This window comes from Macaca mulatta, chromosome 1, assembly GCF_049350105.2.
Source record: "Macaca mulatta isolate MMU2019108-1 chromosome 1, T2T-MMU8v2.0, whole genome shotgun sequence".
NCBI classification, from domain to species: domain Eukaryota; kingdom Metazoa; phylum Chordata; class Mammalia; order Primates; family Cercopithecidae; genus Macaca; species Macaca mulatta.
In genome coordinates this window covers 63,279,297-63,304,246 of record NC_133406.1, presented here as the reverse complement: position 1 = coordinate 63,304,246, position 24,950 = coordinate 63,279,297, and the positions used below count along the sequence as shown (strand labels likewise).

At 54.8% G+C, this 24,950-nt stretch overlaps 1 protein-coding gene and 1 long non-coding RNA gene across 24 annotated transcripts in view; one reads left to right on the top strand and one right to left on the bottom strand.

Annotated features, from left to right (window-relative positions):
- The window catches only part of LOC144341348 (uncharacterized), a 44,111-nt gene extending 26,448 nt beyond the window's left edge, over nt 1–17,663 (top strand). The window contains exon 4 of the long non-coding RNA XR_013418227.1: nt 16,170–17,663. This is a non-coding gene — a long non-coding RNA (uncharacterized LOC144341348). The remainder of the gene's footprint in view (nt 1–16,169) is intronic.
- Nucleotides 10,235–24,950, bottom strand: part of CDK18 (cyclin dependent kinase 18) — a 28,659-nt gene continuing 13,943 nt past the window's right edge. For 11 of the 23 annotated variants that reach the window (XM_078004448.1, XM_078004440.1, XM_078004463.1 and 8 more), the window contains 15 exons: nt 19,797–19,947; nt 19,465–19,607; nt 18,733–18,858; nt 17,893–17,949; nt 16,935–17,049; nt 16,653–16,747; nt 16,287–16,349; nt 15,207–15,330; nt 14,956–15,076; nt 14,068–14,165; nt 13,733–13,838; nt 13,597–13,639; nt 12,818–12,908; nt 12,490–12,567; nt 10,235–11,855 (listed from right to left, as the gene is read on the bottom strand). In XM_078004448.1, coding sequence (XP_077860574.1) covers nt 11,821–11,855; nt 12,490–12,567; nt 12,818–12,908; nt 13,597–13,639; nt 13,733–13,838; nt 14,068–14,165; nt 14,956–15,076; nt 15,207–15,330; nt 16,287–16,349; nt 16,653–16,747; nt 16,935–17,049; nt 17,893–17,949; nt 18,733–18,858; nt 19,465–19,607; nt 19,797–19,926 — 1,425 coding nt within the window. In that variant the 5' untranslated portion in view covers nt 19,927–19,947 and the 3' untranslated portion in view covers nt 10,235–11,820. Of the gene's footprint in view, nt 11,856–12,489; nt 12,568–12,817; nt 12,909–13,596; nt 13,640–13,732; nt 13,839–14,067; nt 14,485–14,955; nt 15,077–15,206; nt 15,331–16,286; nt 16,350–16,652; nt 16,748–16,934; nt 17,050–17,892; nt 17,950–18,732; nt 18,859–19,374; nt 19,608–19,796; nt 19,948–24,950 lie in introns of all 23 variants that reach the window. The other 12 variants (XM_078004417.1, XM_078004408.1, XM_078004419.1 and 9 more) reach the window with 5 other exon arrangements.

Sequence of the window (24,950 nt, the reverse complement as noted above, 5' to 3'; positions counted from 1 at the left end):
GAGGCTGAGGCAGGAGAATTGCTTGAACCTGGGAGGCGGAGGTTACAGTGAGCTGAGTTTGTACCATTGCATTCCAGCCCAGGCAACAAGAGTGAAACTCCATCTCAAAAAATAAAAACAAACAAACAAAAACCCAAATAATTATTTTAAAAATTACTTGGTCACCAAGTGGTGTCATTACCCTGACAAAGCCACTGGGGGAGGTCACAGTCAGGAATTAGAAAGCATGGCCGTTTTCAACCCAGGCAGCTTACAACTTAAACCTCAAAAAGACTTAAGACACTGAAAACCTAGATACAAGAGTGTAGCCTAGGCTGGGTGTGGTGGCTCACGCCTGTAATCCTTTCACTTTGGGAGGCCAAGGCAGGTGGATTGCCTGAGTTAAGGAGTTCAAGACTAGCCTGGGCAACATGGTGAAACCTCGTCTCTACTAAAATACAAAAAATTAGCCGGGTGTGGTGGCGGGTGCCTGTAAGTCCCACCTACTTGAGAGGCTGAGGCAGAAGAATTGCTTCAATCCAGGAGATGGAGGTGGCAGTGAGCCAACATAACACCACCACACTCCAGCCTGGGTGACAGAGTGAGACTCTGTCTCCAAAAAAAAAAAAAAAAAAAGAGTGTAGACTATAGACAGCTAGAATTTCTAGACTGTCTGGCTTGGGGTAAGTCTGGTTGGGGATTGGGAGAATGCTTGGGAAATTTACTGAGAAGTGGTCACTGTTCCTATGCTAAGCTCTGTTTTTTACTTAGGTTGTAGGTATTCGGGTGGCCTTTCAGGCAATGGAGGTTATGAGGGAGCTAAGGCCCCTGTGGACCCCTTGGCACCAGCATTGGCATAGGCCCACTTGCTACCACAGAACTGAGTGCATATGGGAGTATTCACAGGGCTGATCAAGGAAGGCTTCCTGGAGGAAGGGAGTTGGAGGCATGTTTGAAAGAAGAAGAGGGGGGATTATAAAACACGAAAGTGACAGCAGACACGTTTATGTAAAATCCAGGAGCAAGAATGAGACTCTGAGGGCATCCAGGGCCCACCTTCATTGTAGGGACAGAAGCACCAAGGTCTCAGCCGGGTGAGGGAGTTTGCCCAAGGCGCAGTGACTGAAACTGGAACTGGTGCTGCAGGGAGCTGGAAGGAAAGAAGGAAGTCCAAACAGAGGGAACGTGGACAGACTCAGGCACAAGGGCTTGAGGAAAGAGGTGCCCTCAGGGAAAATGGGTCCTTGGTCTAGTAGCAAGATTGTAGAGTATGCAGAGAAGTCAGAGCCAGGGTCCAAGGGGGCTTAGGCACCTTGCTGGCGAGGAGGCTCAACCCTTAGTGGTTACAGTGGGACAGTCAGCGGGATGTCCTGAAACCTCTCTGGAGCCCCTCTGCAGCCCAGGAACACCTAGGGGTGGAGGTTGGGGAGTAGAGTTTGGAATCACCTTGGAAACAAGATTGGCTGTACCCCGTGACTGTAAATGAGCACTTGAGTCTGAAGTCTAAGCTCAAGGCAGCAGGGGTAGCCCTGAGGTGCCTGCTGCTGCATGGAAGGGAAGGGGGAGAGCTGATCAGGCAAGAGTGGGTTCCAGCAAGTTCCTGACGCAGCAGACATTTCATGTTCATATTTTCATTCACCGCTATGAGCCTAGCAGTGAGGCCCAACTCAGTTTATGAGGCTTGCAAACCAGGTAGGTACTGCAGGGGCTGAGGAAGGGCAGTGGAGGGAGGTGGAAGGAGCAAGTCATCTGGGCAGCTGTTTGCAATCTCTGGGATAATCTCTACCACATCTGTGAAATGCAGATACCAAAGCCCACTTCAAAGCCATTGTTATTTCTGCAACCGATGTCTCTCTCCTTTACCAGGCTGTGAATTCCTTGAGGATAGAACACTCTATTTATTTCTGAATCTCTAGTGTTTCACAGAGTGGTCTAAGCCAAGGAGACTTTTTTTTTTTTTGAGACAAGGTTTGCTCTGTCGCCTAGGCTCGTGTGCAGTGGTGCAATTAGAGCTAACTGCAGCCCAAACTCGTGGGCTCAAGCACTCTTCCTGCCTCAGCTTCCAGAGTAGCTGGGACTACAGGCATGCACCACCATGCCCGGCTACTTTTTAAGTATTTTGTAGAAACAAGGTCTTGCTATATTGCCCAGCCTGGTTTCGAACCCCTTGCCTTAAGTAATCCTCCCGCTTTAGCCTCCCAAAGCACTGGGATTACAGGTGTGAGTCACTGGACCTGGACCCAAGGAGTTTTTTTTTTTCTTTGTTTTTTGAGACAGTCTCACTCTGTTGCCCAGGCTAGAGGGCAGTGGCACCATCTCAGCTCACTGCAACCTCTGCCTCCCGGTTCACGCAATTCTCATGCCTCAGCTTCCTGAGTAGCTGGGATTACAGGTGCATGCCACCACGCCCAGCTAATTTTTGTATTTTTAATAGAAACGGGGTTTTACCATGTTGGCCAGATTGGTCTTGAACTCCTGACCTCAGGTGATCCACCTGCCTCGGCCTCTCAAAGTGCTGGGATTACAGGCGTGAGCCACCGTGCCTGGCTCCCAAAAGTTTTAATAAATGTCTCTTAACTTTTAAAAAGTTTTAAAATTTAGGTAATGTTTGTTAAGTTCATCGCCTTTTGCCTAACATCTATCTGTTAGAATAAGTGACACCAGAATTCCCAAACTCTAATGGCATTTTGGGAAGATAGGTAGTTCTCCATACACAGAAAGGGTTTCATTCACTTGTGTGCCCCACGGAACCATTCCTCCTTTTAGTAAGAAACCTCTGGCTCCTGGTCACAGCCCTCACAGTGACACAGAGAAGGCAGGTGATGCCTGTTTCTACCCTCAGGGAAAGATGACATAACAACAGCTTACACTGTGTAGTGCTTTCTACATGACCAGGAAATTATTCTTCTTCTTCCTCTTCCTCTTCTTCCTCCTCTTTCTCTACCTCTTCTTCCTCTCCTTCCTCTTCTTCCTCTTTTTTCCTCTCCTTCTCTTCTCCTTCCTCTTTTTTTTTTTTTTGTTTGAGATAGAGTCTTGCTCTGTTGCTTAAGCTGGAGTGCAGTGGCACAATCTCGGCTCACCACAACCTCTGCCTCCCAGGTTCAAGTGATTCTCCTGCCTCAGCCTCCTGGGTAGCTGGGATTACAGGCATGCACCACCATGCCTGGCTAATTTTTGTATTTTTAGTAGAGACAGCATTTCACTATGTTGGCCAGGCTGCTCTCGAATTCCTGACCTCATGAGCTGCTCACCTTGACCTCCCAAAGTGCTAGGATTACAGGCGTGAGCCACTGTGCCTGGGCTCTGTGTGCTTTTCATATACTAATTCATTTAATCCACACTCATCCTATGATCACCCCATTTTGCACGTGGGGAAACTGAGGCAGAGAGAAGCCATGCTGTGTGGCTAAGGTCATACAACTAGGATGTGGTGGTGCCAGGATTCAGGCTGAGGCAGCCTGGCACAGGACCGCCTCTATTGCTTGTAAATCTCAACCTTGTCTCACCCCCACTCTTCTTCTTCTACAGAGAAGCCAGGCAGTAAATTCCATTATCAAGTGGAACATTGGCCAGAGGTGTGGAATCACAGGTGGCTGAAGGCACCCACTCAAGCCATCTGCCCAAGGCAGGAAACAGTACTGAGCCCTAACCTCTGGCCCCATCCCCTGTTCTCCGAGGTGGCCCTCCTACTCTCATCAACTCCAACGTTAAGAATCCCAGATTGAGGGCTGGGCATGGTGGCTCATGACTGTAATCCCAGCACTTTGGGAGGCCGAGGCAGGTGGATCACTTGAGGCCAGGAGTTCAAGGCCAACCTGGTCAACATGGCAAAACCCCATCTCCACTAAAAATACAAAAATTGGCCGGGCGCGGTGGCTCAAGCCTGTAATCCCAGCACTTTGGGAGGCCAAGACGGGAGAATCACGAGGTCAGGAGTTCGAGACCATCCTGGCTAAACCGGTGAAACCCCTTCTCTACTAAAAAATACAAAAAACTAGCCGGGCGAGGTGGCAGGCACCTGTAGTCCCAGCTACTCGGGAGGCTGAGGCAGGAGAATGGCGTAAACCCGGGAGGCGGAGCGTGCAGTGAGCTGAGATCTGGCCACTGCACTACAGCCTGGGCGACAGAGCGAGATTCCGTCTCAAAAAAAAAAAAAAATACAAAAATTAACTGGATGTGGTGGCACATGCCTATAATCCCAGCTACTTGAGAGGCTGAGGCATGAGAATCGCTTGAATCCAGAAGGCAGAGGTTGTAGTGAGCCAAGATCATACCACTGCACTCCAGCCTAGGCAACAAAGTGAGACTGTGTCTCAAAAAAAAAAAAAAAAAAAAAAAAAATCCCAGATTAGTTCATTCCCACACCCCAGAATCAGTCCTAGGTCCTGAAAAGCCAAGTCTGGCCTCAAAGCCAGTGACAGGACTGAGAGGATACCCCTGGCATCCTGCAATCCAAGGAGAATGGTGTTTGTCTAGCCCAGAATCATGCTTTGCCACATTCATCTGGCTTCTCTGAGGAATGTCTCATCTGCCAGTTACACTTTGCTACTCCACACAGCAAAAAAGAAAGATCCAAGGAATAGGGTCAGGCCGGGTGCAGATCTGGCCGCTGCCTCCTCAGGAACCTGGCAAGACGTACCAGAGGCAGTGGTGCCCCTGGAATTCCCAAGTGGTTTCCCAGTCTGGGGAACAAAGCATTTACTACCTCAAGAGGCAGCAGATTTCACTTTGAGTGACACTGACCCAGTGCCTTTTATCATAAATTCTCTTTCCATGTTTACTTTCCCAGCTACGTTTAAAGCTCCCATGGAGAAAAACTCTGGGTTGAGGTCATTTTAAAAGTCTTGCAAAATATTTTAAGTAGGATGTTCTTAATACATTCTTGCTGATTGAGATCTTATCAAGAGTGAAGAATGCAAGAAATAAAAGCATATGATCTTCCGCTTTACTTCCAGGAGGGAGACAGCTGGAATTCCTGCTTGTGGAGAAGTGGGTGGAAGTGTGCAGAGTGAGGATGTGAAACTTACTTACCTAGCACTCTGGGTCAGGCCCCTCCTGAATATTCTTTCTTTTTTTTTTTTTGAGACAGGGTCTCACTCTGTCACCTAGGCTGGAGTGCAGTGGCGCGATCTCGGCTCACTGCAGCCTCTGCCTCCTGGGTTCAAACAATTCTCCTGTCTCAGCCTCCCAAGTAGCTGGGATTACAAGTGTCCACCACCACACTCGGCTAATTTTTGTATTTTTAGTAGAGACGGGGCTTCACCATGTTGGCCAGGCTGGTCTCGAACTCCTGGCCTCAAGTGATTCACCCGCCTTGGCCTCCAAAAGGGCTGGGATTACAGGTATGAGCCACCGCGCCCGGCCTGAATATTCATTCTTAAATCCTCACAACCTTGTGAAACAGGTGTTATCACTATCTCCATTTTACAGAAAGGGAAACTGAGGCACAAAGCAGTTAAGGAACGTTCCCAACTTGACACAGCTTGCAAGCCGTAGAGCTGGGATTTGAATCCAAGTCTGTGTGATTTTGGAGCCTGTGTGATATTTCCCTGGTTGTGGAAGATTCCTTCTCCCCAGGAACCCAGGACTCAGCCAATCCCTCCTCCAGGGAAAACATGAGGACATTAAAACATTTTATTGTTCTCGAAGAAAAAAAAAAAAACTTGGCAAATTTTAATAGAATGACTAATGGACAACTGTCTTTCCCCCAAGTAGCTGAGACCTTAAGAAGCTGAGAGGAATAAAAGATTACATCCTAGCCGCCTCTGAGACGCTGAGCTACTAGGAGTGGGGTCTAAGTCAGAGTCAAGTTTGTATCCTGGGTACTGAAAACAGAGCCCGGCACAGAGTCTGGAACCATCTGGTGGATAATGAGTAAATTAGGGAGGGAGGAGCTCTGGAGAAGACAGGAAGATGAGGAACTGGGCTAGAAGTTTCTAGCCCAGAAAGGGGCAAGCAGGAGTGCTGACCACACGCAGGAGGGCAGCGGGGATCCTCCCAGCCACGCCCTGTCCATGCTTCAGCTCTCCATGTTTGCGTCACATCGCCAGGAAGGGCCCACGGGTGCAGGAGCAAGGGTTGATGCTTGGCATTGAGAACACACCTCAGGATCTGGAAGCTTGGGTGATTCAAGGGAGAGGCTACAAAATCTCCTTCCTTAGAGAAGAGGCTGGGTCAGATTATTGATCTCTGGATTTCAGTTACTCAGGGCCGCCCACTGAGTAATATCTAGTGCCCCCAAGGGGCACTGAGAGAAGGAAAAAGAAGCAGGAGGAAGGGAGAGGCGAAAGCAAGGGAGGAAGTGGAAGTGGCCATGTGGCACCTGCAATCTCATCAGAGCTACCCTTGGCCCCACCCGTCCTGTCTGGGAGAATTGGCACACACTCGCCTGGAGTCTGGGCACTGACCATCAGCAATGACGCCAGCCACCGGGCCTCCACAGCTAGGGTGGGAGCAGGGCCCCGGCGCCCAATGATGCCTTTAGTTGGCAGATGGCAGGAGGTTCTGAGGGTCCAGAAGAGGGGCTGGGTGATGGCAGGGGGCACTTGGTGGGGTGGGGGACAGTGACTTTTGCCCAACTCCCAGGTGCCTACTGGCTGCCTGTCAGACAATGCTTTTAGGTGACCAGAAGGCAAAGATTTCCCAGTCCCTGGAAACCAGATGCCCATTCTCCATGCAAACAACTGAGGTGGGATGTCCGTGCCAGCGCTGACACCTGCCCAGAGGCAGCTGCTCAGGTAGGCTGACCTGGGTTGGAACTGACAGTCCACCTTACTCCCTGTGTGGCCACGCAGGTTACCTAACCGTAGAGCCTCTGTGGCCCTCCCTGGGACTAGGATGACAGTCCCTCTCACAGCAACACAGGAGAGCAGGTGCTTCCCTTCCCCCTTCCCACCACACCTGCTGCTGCTCTACTACCACACGGGAGACCCTTCCTCTCCCTGCCCCAGCATCGTCCTCATAGGGACTGACATCTCCTATTAGACCCTCTGAGCCTTTAAAAACACAGGCCAGTGGCTTCCCATCTCAGAATAAAATCCAGAACCCCCACCACGGCCCACAAGCCCCCGCAAGAGTGAGCGGTTCTCAACCCTGGCTACATGTTAGGGTCATCTGAATCAATCTGAGGTGGGGCCGGATGGCAGCGCATCTTAAACACTTCCCAGGGGGATCTAATGGGCAGAGCCACTGCCCCACGTGATCCAGCCCTCCTGCCATGCTGCCTGGCTCACTCTGCCCTGGCCTCACTGCCTCTCACTCGTTCTCAAGCATGTTCACCTCAGGGCCTTTGTTGGAATACTCTGTCCCTGACAGTCCACCTGGCCCCCTTACACAACTTAGCTCACTTTTTTTTTTTTTTTTTTTTGTACAGGGTCTTACTCTATTGCCCAGGCTGGACGGTGGTGGCATGATCACTGCTCACTGCAGCTCGACCTGGGTTCAGGTGATCCTCCTACCTCAGCCTCCTGAGTAGCTGAGACTACAGGCATAAGCCATCATGCCCAGCTAATTTTTTTTTTAATAGAGATAGGGTCTCGATATGTTGCCCAGGCTGATCTCAAACTCTTGGGCTCAAGCGATCTGCCTGCCTTGGCTTCCCAAAGTGCCGGAATTACAGGTGTGAGCCACCATGCCCAGCCCATAGCTCACTTCCGATGGAGAGGTCCCTCCCTGACCAGGCAGTTCCCCACCCTATGCTATCACATTCTTCCCCCTCAACCCTGCCCCTGCTTTATTTTGTCTCATCACACTTATGACCCCCTTGATATGCCTGTTGATTTGGATAACGTCTTATAACCTCCACTGGAACATAAGCTCTATGAGAATAGGGGTTGTCCATCTTGTTCACAGATGTATGTCAGTGCCTAGCACAGCACTGGATGCACAGCAGGTTCTTGATAAAACCTGTTGTAATCAAGGCCATCTCTGCCGGCAGGTCTGAGCTTCTGGAAGGTGGGGGTGGAATGTCATGTATCTTGATGTCCTGGCATCTACCACAGGGCGAGGCATGGAGGCGGCTGTGGCCAATTCATGGTGCTGATGGTTTGCTTCTGGAGATAAAGGGGCTCAATGGGGGTGCTGTAGAGTGTCACGGCCAAAAGCAAGGGTCTGAGCAGAGATAGAGGTGGGGAGATGGCCCAAAGGAGGCTGGGATGCTTCAAGGAGGGAGGAAAGGAGCAGGCCTGCAACAGTGCCTGACACTTGGCTGGCCCAGGGGGCCTAGCAGGGTAGAGGAGTGGTAGCCTATTAGACATCAGCCCTGACCACTGGACCCAGACAGTAGGGGAACGGTGAGTGGGAGCCCACAGGAGGGTGAGGCAGGGGACAGCCAGCTCCAGATCCCACCGGGGTATAGGATGATGTGGGCAGTGCCAAGCATGGGAGCTGATATCACCCCCACCCTGTAGAGTTCAGCAAATAGGACATTTTGTCTGAAGCTGCAGGGCTGCTGCATGCCTCAAATGCCCCTGCCAAGTTGCCATGGTGGAGGGGAAGGCATCTGCACCCTGGATATTCCTGACCTGTCCCAGAAGCAGGCAGATGGCAAAAGTGAGGCCAGAGGGGGAAATGACTTGCAAAGGGCTGCTTTGGGCCGGGAATTCCTGCAGAATGGGGCAGGCTCCTGTTTTTGAGAGTCACTAGCATAAGGAAATGATTGCAGGGGTGCCCAGGAAACCGACACTCCAGGACATTGGGTTGTGTTGTAGCTCAGCCTGGTCCCTGGGAACCCAGTAGCAGCTCATGGCCAAAATCACTCAGCCCCTCTTCATGCCCGAACCCAGCTTCCTTCTCCGGAGCCATCACTTTTTGAGCACCAACCATATCCAAGGCCTGGTGTGGGCCTGTCCAGCGGAGTTCCACAACCCCAGGCTGGCCCGCATCCCCAGCCCTGGCAGCTTTCTAGGGCAGAAGCTCAGAGTGCCTGATGTCAGAAGTGTGTGTGCCTCCACCGCAGGGCCACAGCTGCAGCAGCAAGAATGGCTGCCCCCAGCGACTCCTAAAGATGCAGCCTCGCCGGGCCACCTCTGCCTGCCACAAGGATGGCCTTGCAAAGTGCTCCTTAAGGCAGCATCTGCCCATGTCCTTCCTTGTGTGTTTTCCTCCCTCCAGGGCCTCTGCACTGTCTCCACCTAACCCTCCTCACGCCTGCCACTCCTTGAAGACCACAGGGCTGGGGGGCAGACATCTGGGATTCTAATTTGGTATGTGACCCCAGGCTACCCCTGGGAGGCTCATGTCCTCATCTGCAAAGTGGGGAGAAAGGGGGGTTTCCACGAGGATTCAGTGAGATAATGCCTGGGCACAGGGCTGCCTGGCACCCAGCAGGGAGCTTAATAAATGTCTGGTTTCCAATTCCCACCACTGCATTTCCCAGCCCTTCTCCTCCCCTCAAGCACTAATTGTCTGAGTTACAATCCTACTTTGGTGTCTGGCTGCCTACAAGCAAAGTGAGGAGGTCTCGTTGGGTAGAACTGGTGCTGGGCTGAGAATGGAGCCCTGGCCCGCCCCTTATTTCCAGAGCCTTGGGAGACATCATCAGCCTCAGCATGAGCTTCCTCCTCTGGAAAGCAGCCACCCTCTCCAGTAACTGCAAACCATGCCGGCAAACTGCAAAGTGCTTAAGGCCAGGCACGAGGACAGGTCACGAGGCAGGGATTGGGGCCTGGTATTCTCAGAGTGGTCTCGGGAAGAACAAACCTGGACACTGAATTGGACAACAGCAGGATTCTGAGCACTTTGGGAGCTGTGTGTGATGTGGGCAGGGGTTGCGTCCAGATCAAAGATGGGGAGGTGGTCTAGGCAACAGCAGGAGGTGTATTCGAGGTCTGCAGTAATGCTTGCAGGGCCTGAATTACAGCAAGGCTCACACCCTCATCCTGCTGCCCTGGTCTTGGCCATCTCCCATGTCAACCCCATCTTGATCCTGCCTCCTCCCTCCCCAGAAGCCAGGGGGCCATTTGGTGCTGGGAACACAGGCGTCATCTGCACGGCCAGACCCCAGACCCCTGCCCAGGAGTCCTTCTTTGCTCTCCTGGCCAGCCCCACCCCACAGGCACCAACTTGGGCCAATGCCAGGCCACAGGTCAGACTCCCAGGCCTGGGGCTCCTCTGCCTACCCACAACCACCAGTGATGCTCCTCAGCAAAAGCCAACTTCTCGCTGCAAACGCAGCAGCACCCAGGATACAGCAGGGGGAATGCTAGGCACCTGTCCCACAGCCTGGGGTGAGGCGGAGGTCAGAGATACACACAAATCAAACTCTCTCCTCATTTTATATATATATATACAACACACACACACACACACACATATACACACATGCACACAAGCACGCCCCACCCACACTCATTAGGCCTGGAGAGGGGCCTTCGGTTCTCCATCTTTGGCATCAATCTATCAAAATCAGCTTTTCTGTATGAGACCGCTCGCTCCTTTCTGTACAACATGAATTAAATATATTATCCGTCTCTGCGCTGAGTCACAGGATGTTCACAGTACCGTGGGGAGGAGTGGAGGGTGGGGGCCTGAGGTGGGCAGGGCAGGGGCCCTGGGTAGAAAGGTGAGGCTAGCCTCCCCTTGGCCTGTGCCATTCAGGATCAGTCCAGTGTTGAGGACACCTGGGGGATACAGAGGGGAGCCTTCTTCAGGGGCCCTGGCCCCCCAGGCTCCCGGCCCCCCGAGGCAAGTGTCTCAGCATCACAGCCTGCTCCTGGTCCACATTCCTCTACCTCAGATGGTGGCATCTATACCTCTCCCTGTCGTGGCTGCCCTCTGGGGTGGCAGGGGCTCGGGAAAGCTGGTATTGGGATCAGGTGGACACGAGCCACAAGGGCCGGGAAGGAGGGATGGGGAGGCTGTGCGACCCTCCGGGAGCTGAGGTCAGCCCGGTACCAGCGTCAGGGTGACTCTGCATATCTGGGTGCTGTCCCCAGGACCCTGACCAGGCCTGGCTAATCGGAGCCCCAGGATGATAAGATAAGCAGAAGCCACCTGGGGAAGGGGTGGACAGGCAGGAGCCGGTCACAGCTCCAAGGGCAGTGAGCACGCTACCACCTGCCAATTTAAGGCAACTCCATTCAGACTGGTGAGCTGGGTGGGGGCTGGCTGAGGTGGCAGGCGTGCAACTGGCGGACCCAGGCCACCTCTGGACATAGCTGGGCATCCAAGCATGCCGGCGCTGCTCAGCCACGGTTCAAGCCAGAGGGTGTCGGGGGAATGAGGGTGGGGTAGGGCTGATGGAAAGAAAGGGGACTACTACTCCTTTTGTTGCTGTGGGACACCTGCCAGGTAGGGCAGGCTTTGGCACACATGTGGTTACCTAGGATTCCAGGGTCCCAGAGAGCATGCCATGTCTCTTCTTGCTCTCAGAAGGGAAAAAGATGAAACATCTGTGGGCTCCAAGGGACCAGAAAAGGGGACTACCAAACTGGCCCTAGGCAGGCCCCTGGGGGAGGAGGGTAAAGCCTGTATCCAGGGCACAGTGCCCATCCTGGCGCCTTAATTCTCTCGCCCATGTGCATCCCACGCAGGTGCCCAAACACTTCAGGGTGGGAGAGGGTACAAGGTCCCCCCTCCCTCTCATGTCTTCTCAGGGAAGCAGCTCATGCCAGCCCCAACGTGGGTAATGGAGGGGTTGGTATGCAGGTGAGGACTACTGGGGAGGCACGTGGGAAGCACAGAGAAGAAACAGCCGTGGCCAGCAGGGCTGCCAAACGGTCTTCTGGGCTGGCTGTCAGCCCTCGTTCTTCAGTCTTCCGAGGGCCACACAGGTTCCATCCTACCCGAATTTGTGGTCCATGTGATCTCTTGTCCTTTGGGCCACGGCAGGGTGGGCGCGGCTCAGAAGATGCTCTGCCGCCTGTTCTTCCCTCGTCCTGGAGAATGGAGGAGGTGGGGCTGCAGCGAAGAGGCTGGGCCAAGGCATACCCCAGACCAGCAGGGACAGTCACTGTCCCCCAGAGCTGCTCTGACAGAGCAAGCAAGGGCATGCACACAGGAGTGGGTCCGACCTGGTGTCAAATCCCATCTCTGCTACTTACTAGCTGCATGTCTTGTGATTTAACCTCCCAGAGCCTCAGTTTCATTGACTATGAAATGGGGAACAGTAGTAGTACCAACTTCAAGGGGTGTTTTAAGGATTAAAGGACAGGATGCATGGGAAGCATTTGTCAATGTCCAAGGCCATTGACTGTTGTAGGAACAAAGGACCGTTCTCCCAGGATGGAATCTGATTAGAGAGCTCAGAGTTTGCAAAGAGAATGCACCAGAGACAGCATGCCTCTTTGCCAGGGCTACTGTCAAACACAATGTCCTGTCTGGGGTGAGGGTTGAAGAGGGAAGAGCTGGACGAGGAAGCCTAGGCAGGAGAAACCAACCCCTTCTCTGCTCCCTGAAGACTCCAAAGGGAAGAAAGTGGCGGAGGGACCATGGGATTCCCCACTGGGGAGGGGTAGCCTGTCCTGGCTTCCACTAACAAGGGAAGGGCTCCAGGAGAGCACAAGCCCCTACCTGGCTGCTGGAAGGCCAAGCCTCGGTAGCCTGGGTCCTTCTGGAGCTGGATCTCTTTCAGGGAGAAGATGGAGGCAGCTGGGGGAGAGGACATGGTGGAGAGAGAGCTGGGTGGAGCGGGACCAACTGAGCCCTGGAGGCAGCGTCTCATTTCCACTGTTTGCCCCCTCAGTTTGCAGTGAGAACCCCAGCAGGGGAGGCCAGGTGCCGAGGGCTGCTCAGCTGGGCCTGGGGCTTCTGGCCTCTTTGTTCTGGTTCTTCTACCCACACTCACCACCCCCTTTCCTTGGTTCTGGGTGGCCCTGCTCCCTGCCCGGACAACACTCACTGTCTTCAAGCTGGTGCACACGCTCTCCCAAAGATCGGAAGTAGGGGTGACTCAGGGCAGCCTCTGCTGACATGCGACTCTTGGATTCATACTGAAAGGCACAGGGTGGGGCTATTGGGCCCTGGCTGGGGGGCTGCAGGGAACCCTCTGAGCAGCAGGACTCTTGTGCTGGTTAGAGCACCAAGGTGGGTGGGGCTTGAGACTAACAGGAGAAGCCCTAGGTCAGCCTCCAGCCCCTACCACAAATCCAACCTCAAGCCATCTCAAGACTCAGGGGAAGGCTCCTTGGTCTCCAGCCACCAGAAAAAACCAGAAATGAAACTTGAGGACAGTGACCTTCTCTTGAGATAGAAATACAGATGCAAACCAACCATGATTAGAAGGAGAACATAGCGTTGTGCCGATAACGACCCTTCACCGTGTGCCTTAGAAGACAGGCACCACACTAAGTGTGTCCTGTCATCTCAATGTATCCTCACTGCCAGCTTATAAAATAGGAATTAATCCCACTTTGCAGTGGAGGAAACGGAGACATGGAGGAGCTCTGTAACTTGCCCAGAGCTACACAGCTAGTAACGGTTTGGGCTCGCAGTGCAGAGACTCCAGAGGATGTGTATGGAGGCCAGCGCTCCCCTGGGCCTTGGGGTGGAGAGTACAGGGATGTTTCAAAGACGTGTGAACACACGAGCCACAGAAGTTGGGACGTAGGCCTAGCATGGGGCACGGGGACTTCGGCTCTTTGGCTGCCTCTCCCTGGGCCCCGCCGGGAGGTCACTCACCGGGAGCAGGCTGCTTAGGAGGTGGATGCCATCCGTATCCAACCTGCAAGGAGAAGGCGCGGACACAGGCTGTGCCTGAGCGGGGGTGGGAGAGCCAGGGCCACAGCAGGAGGGGCGGTGCGGGCGCCGGGGCTACCTGGGCGCGTGGTTGATGAGCGGCTGCGGGAGGTAGCGGGGGAAGCTGTAGGTGCGGAACTCGGAGAAGGCGGTCACGCCCGGCCACGTCTCTTCTGTGGGGGTCCCTGGGGAGACGAGAGAAGGTGGGGAGGGCCTGAGTGAGGCCCAGGGCCAAGGCCGACTTGAAAGGAATGCAACGTAGCAGGTGGGAGCAAAGATGGCCGAGGCCACAGGGGGGTCCCCGCCCGGGAGAGAACTAGGCGAGCCGCTCCTCCCCGTCCCGCTCGGCGCCTGGGCTGGACGGAGTTCCAGCGCCCCCTGGTGGTGAGAGGGGCGGAGCAGCGGGAGACTGACCGAGGAGGCGGAAGATGAGGTGCAGCTCCTCCTTGACTGTGGAGCCCGGGAAGAGGGGCCTCCCTGTGGCCATCTCGTAGTGGATGCAGCCCACGCCCCTGCGGGGAGCAAGGGGCAGGGGCGGCATCAGGCAGGGGCGGCCGCCCTTCCTAGGGCTGCTCCACCAGGGCACCAACGACGACCTGCCACAGCTGGCTGCAGGGGTCGTGGCTCTGGCGGCGGAGGGGTGGCCCAGGGCAGTGGAGGCTCCTAGAACTGCCCAGCCCCCACTACAGCCCCTCTCTGGGGGCTTCCCTGGGCTCGGGAAAGCTGCGACCTCTCCCCTTTCGCTCTGTGAGGTTTGGGTCTGTGCAGCCAGCGCCCATGTGGCAATTCTCTCAGCAGTGTTGTCTCAAACTCTCTCCACTGTGTGCCCCACTGGAAGAGAGAAGTACATAAATCCGTTCTCCGGGGGAACCTCGGGGCGGAGTCACAGCAGCCATTCATCACCACTGGCGGTTCGGCTTGCAATTTGGGCTGATTTTTCATTTTACACCAAATCATACGCTTGTTCATTTTAACATAAAAATAGTACTTCTCTTTCAAAATTTTCACTGGGACTGATGCTTGGGGAAGATTCATCGTATTTACTATAGGGGCCCTCCTGGACTCTCTGGGTCTCTGGTAACCTCCCACAGGCCCCTGGGGGAGGGTCTATTTAAGCCAGGGAAACCCTAACCGATTATATTTCAGACTTAATTTTTTAACATCTAGTTCAGCAGGATGTCACATGGCTTTTAGGCAAAGGAAGTTAGGAAGTTCTTCCCCGAGGCCCTTGGGGCAGCAAGAGAGTCTGGAGGTGTGGCCAGGCCTGTCCTCCCCTCCTCGGTCCCGACAGCGCTCACTCACCACATATCAATGGGGGTGGAGTACTCTGTGGATCCCAGCAGCACATCGGGGGGCCTGTACCACAGGGTCACCACCTCATTGGAGTAGGTCTTTGTGGGCACTGACTTGGCCCTGGCCAGTCCTGGGGGCAGACATGTCACTGGACCTCTGTCCACAGGTGCTGTGGGGTTGACTGCTATGCCCTCCCCCACTGCACCCACACCTTGAGGCACCCCAGTGGCATCAGACCCCGGCCCTAGCCCCAGCCTCACCGAAGTCGGCCAGCTTCAGCTCCCCCTTCTCGTTGATGAGCAGGTTCTGGGGCTTCAGGTCCCGGTGCAGGATCTTGCGGTGGTGACAGTAGGCGAGGCCCCGGAGCAGCTGGAACATGAAAATCTGGGAGAGGGGGAAGAGAAATGTGAGGTGGAAGGTGGTCCTAAGCCTCTGCTCCAAGGCTGGGACCGGGATGGGGGCAGGGGTTTGGCAGTGAGGTCAGCACAAGCCCCTCATTCTCCTGCCCACCCTGCAGCCCCCATCCTGGGCCCAACCCACACCAGGGAGTCCCATCCAGAGGGGAGGACACCAGGGATGCAGAAGAGGCAGTGAGTGTGGGGGAGGCCAGAGAAGTCTCAGTCAGGAGCACGGGGGTCAGGATGCCTGCCTATGTGGAGACATATGTGCTTGATCTTTTTTTTTTTTTTTTTTCTTTTTGAGACAGCGTTTTACTCTGTCACCCAGGCTGGAATGCAGTGGCGTGATCATGGCTCACTGCGGCCTCAACCTCCCGGGTTCAAGTGGTCCTCCTGCCTCAGCCTCTCAAGCAGCTGGGACTATGGGTGCACGCTACTGTGCCAGGCTAATTTTTCAATTTTTAGTAGAGATGAGGTCTTGCCATGTTGCCCAGGCTGGTCTCAAACTCCTGGGTTCAAGCCATCTTCCTGCCCTGGCCTCCCAGTGCTGGGATTGCAGGCATGGGCCAACACGCCCAGCCTTGATTCTTTAACAAACACCAGAAGAGGTCATTCATAACCCCCAGTTTCCCCAGAAGCCTCCCTGCATTCTGGCAGGTAGCTCACACTCCCATTTGACAGATGGGGAAACTGATGTTCAGAGTTGGGAGTGGATTTTATACCAACAGCTAGACAGTGGCAGAGAGTGTGTGTCTGTTCCTGGGGTAAAGTGCTCAACCCAGTTCCTAGACTCGTTGATGGCACTGCCCTCTCTCTTTTTCCCAGGTGAGAAGGTCTGAGCCACCCCAGCAGCCGGATCCCTGGAGGTGAGAGTGGGTCCCCGCACTGGGCTTCTGAACAGGTGGCTGCCAAGATGGGGGGACCCTGCCCCTGAGGCCTCACCTTGACGTTGTGCATGCTCATGAGGTTCCCACAGTGATCCAGATACTGCTTCAGGTCACTGTCCTGGAACACAGAGCGTGACTCAGTCCTGCCCCATGGCCAGAAGCCCGGACACAGGCTGAGGAGAGGAAGCCCCTCCCTGGGAAGGGCCCACGCCCACTAGTGGGACAGGTCCCTGGCTTGAGCCACCCCTAAGCCTGAGCTCTTGGCCCACTCCTGCACGGGAACATCTGAGAACCTGATTCCAGAACAAGGCCTGGTTCGCCCTCATCCCACCTCTCCCACTTCCTCAGCTTCCCACTCCCCTACCCACACCCTGTTTCTACCACAAGAGGGAGAGGCTGCCAGCCCCAGCCCGACTCTCACCAGGTACTCAAACACCAGGGTGAGGGACCGATCTGTGTGGATGAGGTCATGCAGGGTCACAATATTGGCGTGCTTCAGGTTCTTCAGCAGAGACACTGCGGGGAGACGGGCCTGCCTGGGTCCCCAGGACGCCATGTGTCCCCATACCCTCTTTTCTTGGGGTCAGCTCCAGGAGTCCCACTCCAGCAATGACCCTCCACCCCCAGCTCCTACCAGGGCGCAGGCTGGTGAACCCCTCCTCCTGAAGCCCCAGGGGGAGTGTGGGAGCCTAGGACGCTGTACCCTCTCGGATGGCAGTGCAGGGCGCTCCCTCCTCATGCTCCAGCCGGATCTCTTTCAGGGCCACGAGGTTCTCCGTCAGTTTGCTGCGCCCTTTGAAGACTGTGGCATAGGTGCCCTGGGATGGAGGGCCGCAGCGGTCCCAGGCACATTCAGGTGCTGCTGGCCTCTGCCCAGTGTCTCCCCATTTGTGCCTCTGCCTGGGCTATGACTGGGGCCTGAGTGCCCTTCCTCCCTTCACTGACATGCTGTTTCCTCCAAAGCCTACTTCCTCCAGGAAGCATCCCTAATGACCCCCAGTTGGAGTGAATCCGTCCTTCCTCTAAGCCCCAGCACGTCGTGTGCCCCTCTATGATAACACCAGGTTTTTTCTTCCCTATATGATGCTGATGTTTACACAGAGGTCACCTCTTTGGGCTCCTGGAGGGAAAGGGCTGTGTGTTGCCCTCTCTGTAAACCTTCACCCACCCCAGGCCTCTGCACAGTGACAACAGAAATACTTAAGTGATATAGCACTTCCTACGTGCCAGGCATTGTCTGCGTGCTGTACATAACCTGCCCAATCCTCGCAATAACCTTATGTGATAGGACAGTTACTATCTCATTGGACAGAGGAAGAAACTGAGGCACACAGAGAGGTCATGTAACTCACCAAAGGTCACAGAGCTAGTAAATGGCGGAGGTAGGTTTTGAACCCAGGCAAGAAGGACTTGAAGAAAAAAAAAAAAAAGACTGGATTCTGCCCAGGGCCATGGCTACTCTATCCTCACGCCCTCCTTCAGGATCTGAGCCCACTTCAACCCCTGCCAAAGGCTGGGCCAGAGTGCACGGCCAAGACTGTGCACCTCTATGGGGCAGGGGCCATGAGAGGGCCAACCAGAGAGGGCCGACCAGGGAGGTCTGCCCCTCCTCCAAGCCATCCTGCCTGGCTATTTGGAGAAGACCATACCCAGCCTCTTACCTCTCCCAGTTTGTCCAGTTTCACGTATGTTTCCAGTTTCCCAAAGCCAATGTCTGACTGAGAGGGAGAGACACAGAATGCCATGAGCTTGAAGCCCTTAGCAGCTCCACAGACATGACACCTCCCCCAACTCCAGCCTCTGGGAGGGAAGGGATGAGACCCCATGGTGGAAGGGGCTCGTTTTCCCTTTATCCCTGTGATAAAGGACAGAGCTCATGGAACTGTGAGTTTCTTCCTCTCAGGACAGCCGAGAGTGTGGAGCCCAGGGCTGTGGCACCTGGGATTGTTGCACATCTTGGCTACCTGTGTCTCCGACTGAGACCACAAGCTCCTCCAGAGTGAACGCTGCCTTTTTTCCCATTTTACCTTGAGTGTCCAGTTCAGAACCCACCTACCTGACGGTGTGTCTCATCAGCACACTTCTAGCTCAGGTGTATCCAACCCTTAACAAGACGGATTCCCGGACCCCCTAGCCGGAGAGGCTGATTCTATAGGCGTCTGGAGGGGTCTTAGAGTCTGTGTTTTGTAAGATGTCCCAAACAGCTCTGATAGGCAGCTAGGACTGGAAGGCACATGCCAGCTGGCCTATTGATCTTAACCATGTGGAGATCGTGGGACCTGGTGTGGGCTTAGAGTCCCATTCTAGCCCAAGTGGGACCCATCTAGGAAATGGATGATGTAGGAGGACGATCTAGTTGAATGCACTCAAGCCAGCAGGTGGCGCCAGAGGCCCAGGAATCTTCCTGGAAACACCATATAGGCCTCAGCTGGGACTGATATGCCTGTGCTGGGAAGGGCATATCACCCCACCTTGTGTCCTCTGACCCTCTTGGGACTCACCAGGGAGGCCCGGCGGGACATGCGGCTGGGCGGCTTGGGCAGATCTGGGCTCTCCATCTGTAGCTTCTGTAGGAATTCCTGGGGCAGGCGGATATCCATGGGCAGAGAGAGCCTCTTGCTGACGTCCTGTGGTGACAGGGATGAGATGGGGACACCACTGTTGGCTTCAGGGTAGCTAGGGCTGTGGGGCCCCAGACGCTCACTCTGGACCTAGCGTTCCCTGCAGAACAACCATTCAGAGCCCAATCACAGGCTGTGACCCCAAGCTCACAGCTGCTCCCAGTGTGTGCTCAAGACATACACATGAACACCCGGGGCTGCTGTGTGACCTTAGCACAACCAGGTCACTCTCCGCCTCTCTGGGCCACAGTATCACCATCTGTGCAACATCAATCTCATGCCCTTACAGGCACTGATTCTGTAAGTATATTTTTTCATATATTTGGGCCTATGTGTGTGGATCAAATAGTCAAATTGTCTAGCCCTTGCTAAGTTCAGGAATGTTCTAAGCACTTGGCATAGATTAACCCATTTAATCCATGATGACCATTTTAAAGACAAGGAGACCATGGTGCACAGAGGTTGAGTAACTTGCTCAAAGTCACAGAGCTAATGAATGGCAGAGCTGGAATTTGAACTCACAAAGTCTGGCTGTAAGGCAGCTGCCCTCCTGTGCACACCCCTGTGCGTGCATCCTGCCACCTTCCGGGGCAGAGCTCCAGAGGCCCTCACCTCCATGGAGAAGCGGCGCTGGTTCTGCCGCCGCTGGAACTGCACGCCAGGGGACAGCTGCCCCAGCTCCTCCCCGCTGTCCGTTGGGGAGAAGGTGCTGCACTCCTGCGGGGGGTCTCTGCCAAGAGGACCGAGCTGCAAGTCTAAGAGGGACAGGCATCAGCTCCCCTCCCTGCCTCTCTGCCCTGAGGGAGAGGAGGGTAGCCCCCCCTCCCCCAGCCCTGTGCTCCTCTCCTAAGGCCAGTGGGGAGGGGTTGGGCGGGGAAGGGAAGGAGGTGCCTGGGGAGTGTCTGGTAAGTGGGAGAGGTGCTGGGTGGACCCAGACTTCTCACCCTCGTTCCGCCGGTTGTGGAGCTGGTTGAATTGCTCTGTGAATTCAGCCAAGGATTCTTCGATGGTCTCAGTGCGGGGCACTGACAGGGAGAAACGGCGCTTAAAGTTCTTCATCTTGTTCATGATCATGAGGGACCGGGCAGCCAGGTCCTGAGATGGGAGGTGTGAGAAGAGCAGGTGAAATGAACAAGGCATACCAGTCTGGGTCTCCACCAACTGGGAATTCAGCTGTCTCTTTCCATCAAGTTCTGTCGACCTGTATGCCACCATCACTGGGAGCCAGGGTTGTGTCTTCTCCAAAGTTTGACCCCCCTGAGGGTGGGTGTTCACCCTCTTCTTCCCAGTTACCCTCTTCCTCTCAGCAACTCTCAGCACTGCCCCCATCTCCCGCCAACAACCCACCCGGCCACACCCCGTGCAGTTCTCTATGGACCACTTAGTCCAGCAAAGTACTGGTCATAATAGCAGGCATGATGTGCAAAGAGGATCCTGAAGACCCCCCAGACCTGAGCCCTTTAGCTGCTAGAGGTCTAGAGAGTTCTGGGGGAAGGGCTGGGGTGGCAGGGAGGGTGCCAGAACCGGGCAGTCGTTGGGCCAGGAGAAATTTACTAACTTGTGTCCAAGGGCTTGAATGTGTCAACGGCCAGTAAATCTTACTGACCAAGGCCCATAAACTGAATGTCAGCTTGGCCAACACCCTTGGGACATGATTGGGTCCAAACCTCATTTCACCTCTGATACTGACACATGAAGGTCCCTGCTCTGGCACGCCCCAGGAGGCAAGAGGGGAAAAGGAGGAGGGAGGGGAAGAGTGCATCAGAGCTGGCCAGCTGCATCTCCTCTCCAGCTGAAATATGGGAGGTCAAGAACAGTGGAAGGTCTCAGGGCAAACACAGAGGCTTGCCAGGAATACAGTCGAGCCCTAGGGAAGATGAGGCCTGATCTCTGCTGGCCTCTTCCCAGGCCGGAGCCCTCCAGGCAGGCAGGTATCCCCTACTGAGAACACCATGCAGGAGCAGTGTGAGCTTTCTGCCCACCCCCACGGCCCTGTCCCCAACCATGAAAGCTTTCTTCTTCAGGCTCTCCAGCTCCTCGTGCCCTCTGGTCTTAGGGGAGGAGCACAGGGCTGGGGGAGGGGGGCTACCCTCCTCTCCCTCAGGACAGAGAGGCAGGGAGGGGAGCTGATGCCTGTCCCTCTTAGACTTGCAGCTCTATCCTCTTGGCAGAGACACCCCCATAGAGGATGCCCTGCTGGCCACCCAATGAGACCCATGCAACTGCTTTTTCCTGCAGACCCTCCTTTCTCCCTCCTGCCCTGAAAACCCAGAGCAGCACTGTCCCACCTCCCCTCCACTTCCCTTCATGGTTTCCTACATGCTCAGTGCAGCCCCCAGTCATCCTGCTCTGCACACATTGCCCTTGAGGCCTCACAAGGGCTTCTGCCCATGCCAGCAAGAAGGCACCACGGGGTGAGCCCTATGATGGGCTGCGCTGCACCCGCTCCCAGCTGTTACCCATGCATCAGGCACAGCCCACTCCTGGAGGATGCTCTCAGCCCTGCCACTGGCCAGCACCTGGTTGCCAAGGCGACCAGGCCTTTCCCGAATCCTCCTGGTTTAAGGGATTATGGATCAGTAACATGTTGGCTTTGCTTAATGATCACATCCTTCTGTCCTCAGCCAGCCTGCAAAGGGTCCTCTGTCTGGCAGCGCATGCTCCTGGCTGCCCCCAAACACAGCTCAGTGGTGGCCCTCCAGCCACCCTGATCCCAGCCGAGATTCATGGCTGGGTATGAACAGGCTCTCCTTCATTCCTTCAGCAGGCTGGCACCTCTCAGAGTGGAGGCCTCAGGTTTGCAGTGCTAGGAAGGTCCATCTCTGTCAGTGGGCCCTGAAGTCTCACTCAGTTCCACTCAACAAACAAACTGGCCGGGCATGGTGGCTCACGCCTATAATCCCAGCACTTTGGGAGGCTGAGGCAGGTGGATCACTTGAGGTCAGGAGTTCGAGACCAGCCTGGCCAAACATGGCGAAATCCTGTCTCTACTAAAAATACAAAAAAAATTAGTGGGGCGTGGTGGCACATGCCTGTGATCCCAGTTACTTGGGAGACTGAGGCAGGAGAATCGCTTGAACCCTGGAGGTGGAGGTTGCAGTGAGTGGAGATTGCGCCATTGCACTCCAGCCTGGGTGACAGAGCAAGACTCTGTCTCAAAAAACAAACAAACAAACAAAAAAAAAAAACTGAACACCTAATATGCGCCAGCATTGTGCCAGGCATGAGGGTTTCAGAGGCAAGTAAAGGGTGGTCCCTATTCTCAAGGAACTCAGGGGCTGGTGATGCCTCCTTTGATGAGAAGGTAGCTGAAAGTGCTTCCTCTTTGGCTTCCTTGGCAAAGCCCACCACCCTTGGACTTTCCTGATTCCCCATCCCTAAACTCCTTCCTGTCAGTCATCTTCAGCTGCTCCTCCATGGCTCTGTGCAATGTCTCAGGTCTGCTGTCTGCAGGACTCTTGCAGACAGGAAGCTTCCAGAGGGCAGCCACCAAGCCTCACACTTGTGTATAGCATCCAGGCCACTGGAGGCTTCGTGATGGTGGCAGGAGGTATGGGTCCCAGTGACAAGAGGACCCAGACACTCCTACCTGGTGACTCCCATTTCCAAGTAAGATAGGAGAGTGGAGATGGCCCCCTTTACAGATCAATTATTTTCTTTTTTTCTTTCTTTCTTTCTTTCTTTTTTTTTTTTTGAGATGGAGTCTCACTGTCACCCAAGCTGGAGTGCAGTGGTGTGATCTTGGCTCACTGCAACCTTCCGGGCTCAGGCAATTATCATGCCTCAGCCTCCCGAGTAGCTGGGATTACAGGCCTGCACCACCACACCCAGCTAATTTTTGTGTTTTCAGTAGAGACAGGGTTTCACCATATTGGCTAGGCTGGTCTCGAACTCCTGACCTCAAGTGATCTGCCTGCCTCGACCTCCCAAAATGCTGGGATTACAGGCATGAGCCACTGCACTCAGCCAACTATTTTCAAAGACAGCTGAGCATTAGAATCACCAGGGAGCATTGTAAAAAAATTCAGATTCCTAGGTCTTACCCTGAGATTCTGGAACTGAGGTTCTGAGAATGGTGTCTGGGAAAATGCATTTGAAAAAACATCTCCAATGATGTACACCTGGAGCCGTGACCAGGAAACATCTAAGGTCCAGGTCAGGGACAGTTATCTGCCCAGGCTTCCAGATTACCCTCCTGTGCTGAGGCAGGGGATCTTCAGAGCAGGAGGCCCCCCACAGGAGAGAAAGTCTCTCTGTCCTGGAAGCCGGCGCATCTGCACCAACCGATGTCCCCGTGCTTTGTCATGGTTGTTCTCTGGGGGTGGGGAGAGGCGGGCACTTGGCTCCCTGGGGTCTGAGCTCTGCCAGGAGGGAGACCAGCCACACCCCTTTCTAAAAACAGGGCTTCCCCATAAAACTGTCCTGCAGTCTGGGATTTATGGGATGGCCTGTTGGATTTGCAGCTCAGGAATCTACAAGTAGCAGCCATAAATCTCACACCCTTGCTCTCGATTGTAGGCTGAGGGGAGGGGAGCTCATTAAAAGCCTCCGGGAAGGAGGCCCCCCATTTCTGCAAGACAAAGGAGATTCAGCCCTGAGTCACATCTGCTCTCCCCAAGGTTCAGTGAGGAGCAAGGAGCCACCAGCCTGTGCCTGGGGTGGGGTGAACGCAGGGAGACGGAGGGAGGGTGAGGCCAGAGGCAGCTGAGTGGAGCAAGAATGTGGGGCCAAGCAGTGCAGGCGATGCAGACCAGCTGTTCTCCACCCGCAGGAGAGGAGCCCGAGAGGAAGTGTCTGTCAGTAGCAGGAGGGATGGGGGTCAGATGTAGGATGGACTTCCTGATGGAGGGATGGAGGTCAGATGTAGGATGGACTTCCTGATGGAGGGATGGGGGTCAGATGTAGGATGGACTTCCTGATGGAGGGATGGAGGTCAGATGTAGGATGGACTTCCTGATGGTGACAGGGGAGCAGGCGGTGGGGGTGGTGACCACAGCAGAGTGGATGTCTCTCTCTGCTGGGGACAATCGGGGCATTGAACCCAGCAGGGTCTTGGGTGTGACAGGGCAGACTGGGCAGTGAATAGTCTGTTGTTCCCTAGGTCAAGACACAAGATGCCTCTGTCATTTTTCCCTTGGGAGAGTCAGCTCCTCAGATTTGGGGGTTGAGGGGGAAGGGAGACAGGAAAAAGGCCTGTCACCTTAGTGCTGTCTGCCCCTCACCCCCAAGTGGGGACAGAAGGACTCAGTATGACCAGCCTGAGGCCAGCCCAGGGCCAGGCACAGCACAGCCTTTGTCCTCAGGCCAAGGAGCCATCTGGGGCTGTCCCCGTGCAACTGGTGCCAGGGGAAGAGGGCAATGGGCATCCAGGGATGCTGGCCTGGCAGTGGGGGGTGGGGGAAGTTGAAGGAGCAGAGTCCCACTGAGGAGCTGCAGGGTGGGCAGGCAGACCCCAGCCAGCCTCCCTCCCACCTCCCTGCCCAGGTAAGTCATAAAGCTCTCAGCCCGCTCCAGTTGCTTCCTTCCAGGGACACAGCAGCCGGCCCAGAACTTCCTGCTGGTGCCAGAGCCATGAGTGGCACAGAAGGAGGAAGGAGGAGCCAGGCTGGGAGGAAAGCCAGCACTTGCCAGAGGCCACTGTGCACCCAGTGAGCAGGGCTGGCCTCCCAGAATGTTAGCAGGGGAAGATGCTCACACACCCTCCATCCCCATCCCTTGCCCAGTGAAGATGCTGAGGCTCCAAGAAGGGAAATGACTTGCTCGAGATCATGCAGCAGTTTCCTGGTTGTTGCGAAGTGCACAAACGTGACCATATTGCTCCTTTCTTCTCCTGCCTGGAGCCCTCCCTGCCCTTGCCCCTTCCCTGTGGCCTAAGCTTGACTGTTTTCTCCCACTCTGAATTGCATGCCAAACAAACCCAAACTCTGGTGCTACCACTAGCGGGCTGTGGAATCGCAATAACGTTATAAAACCCCTCTCACTCCTGGCTCCAATCATTCATTCAACAATCATTGAACACCTGCTGCATGCCAGGCACTGTTGCAGACCCTGAGAATCACAGATGAATGAAACAGATATTAATTCCTTTCCTAATACCT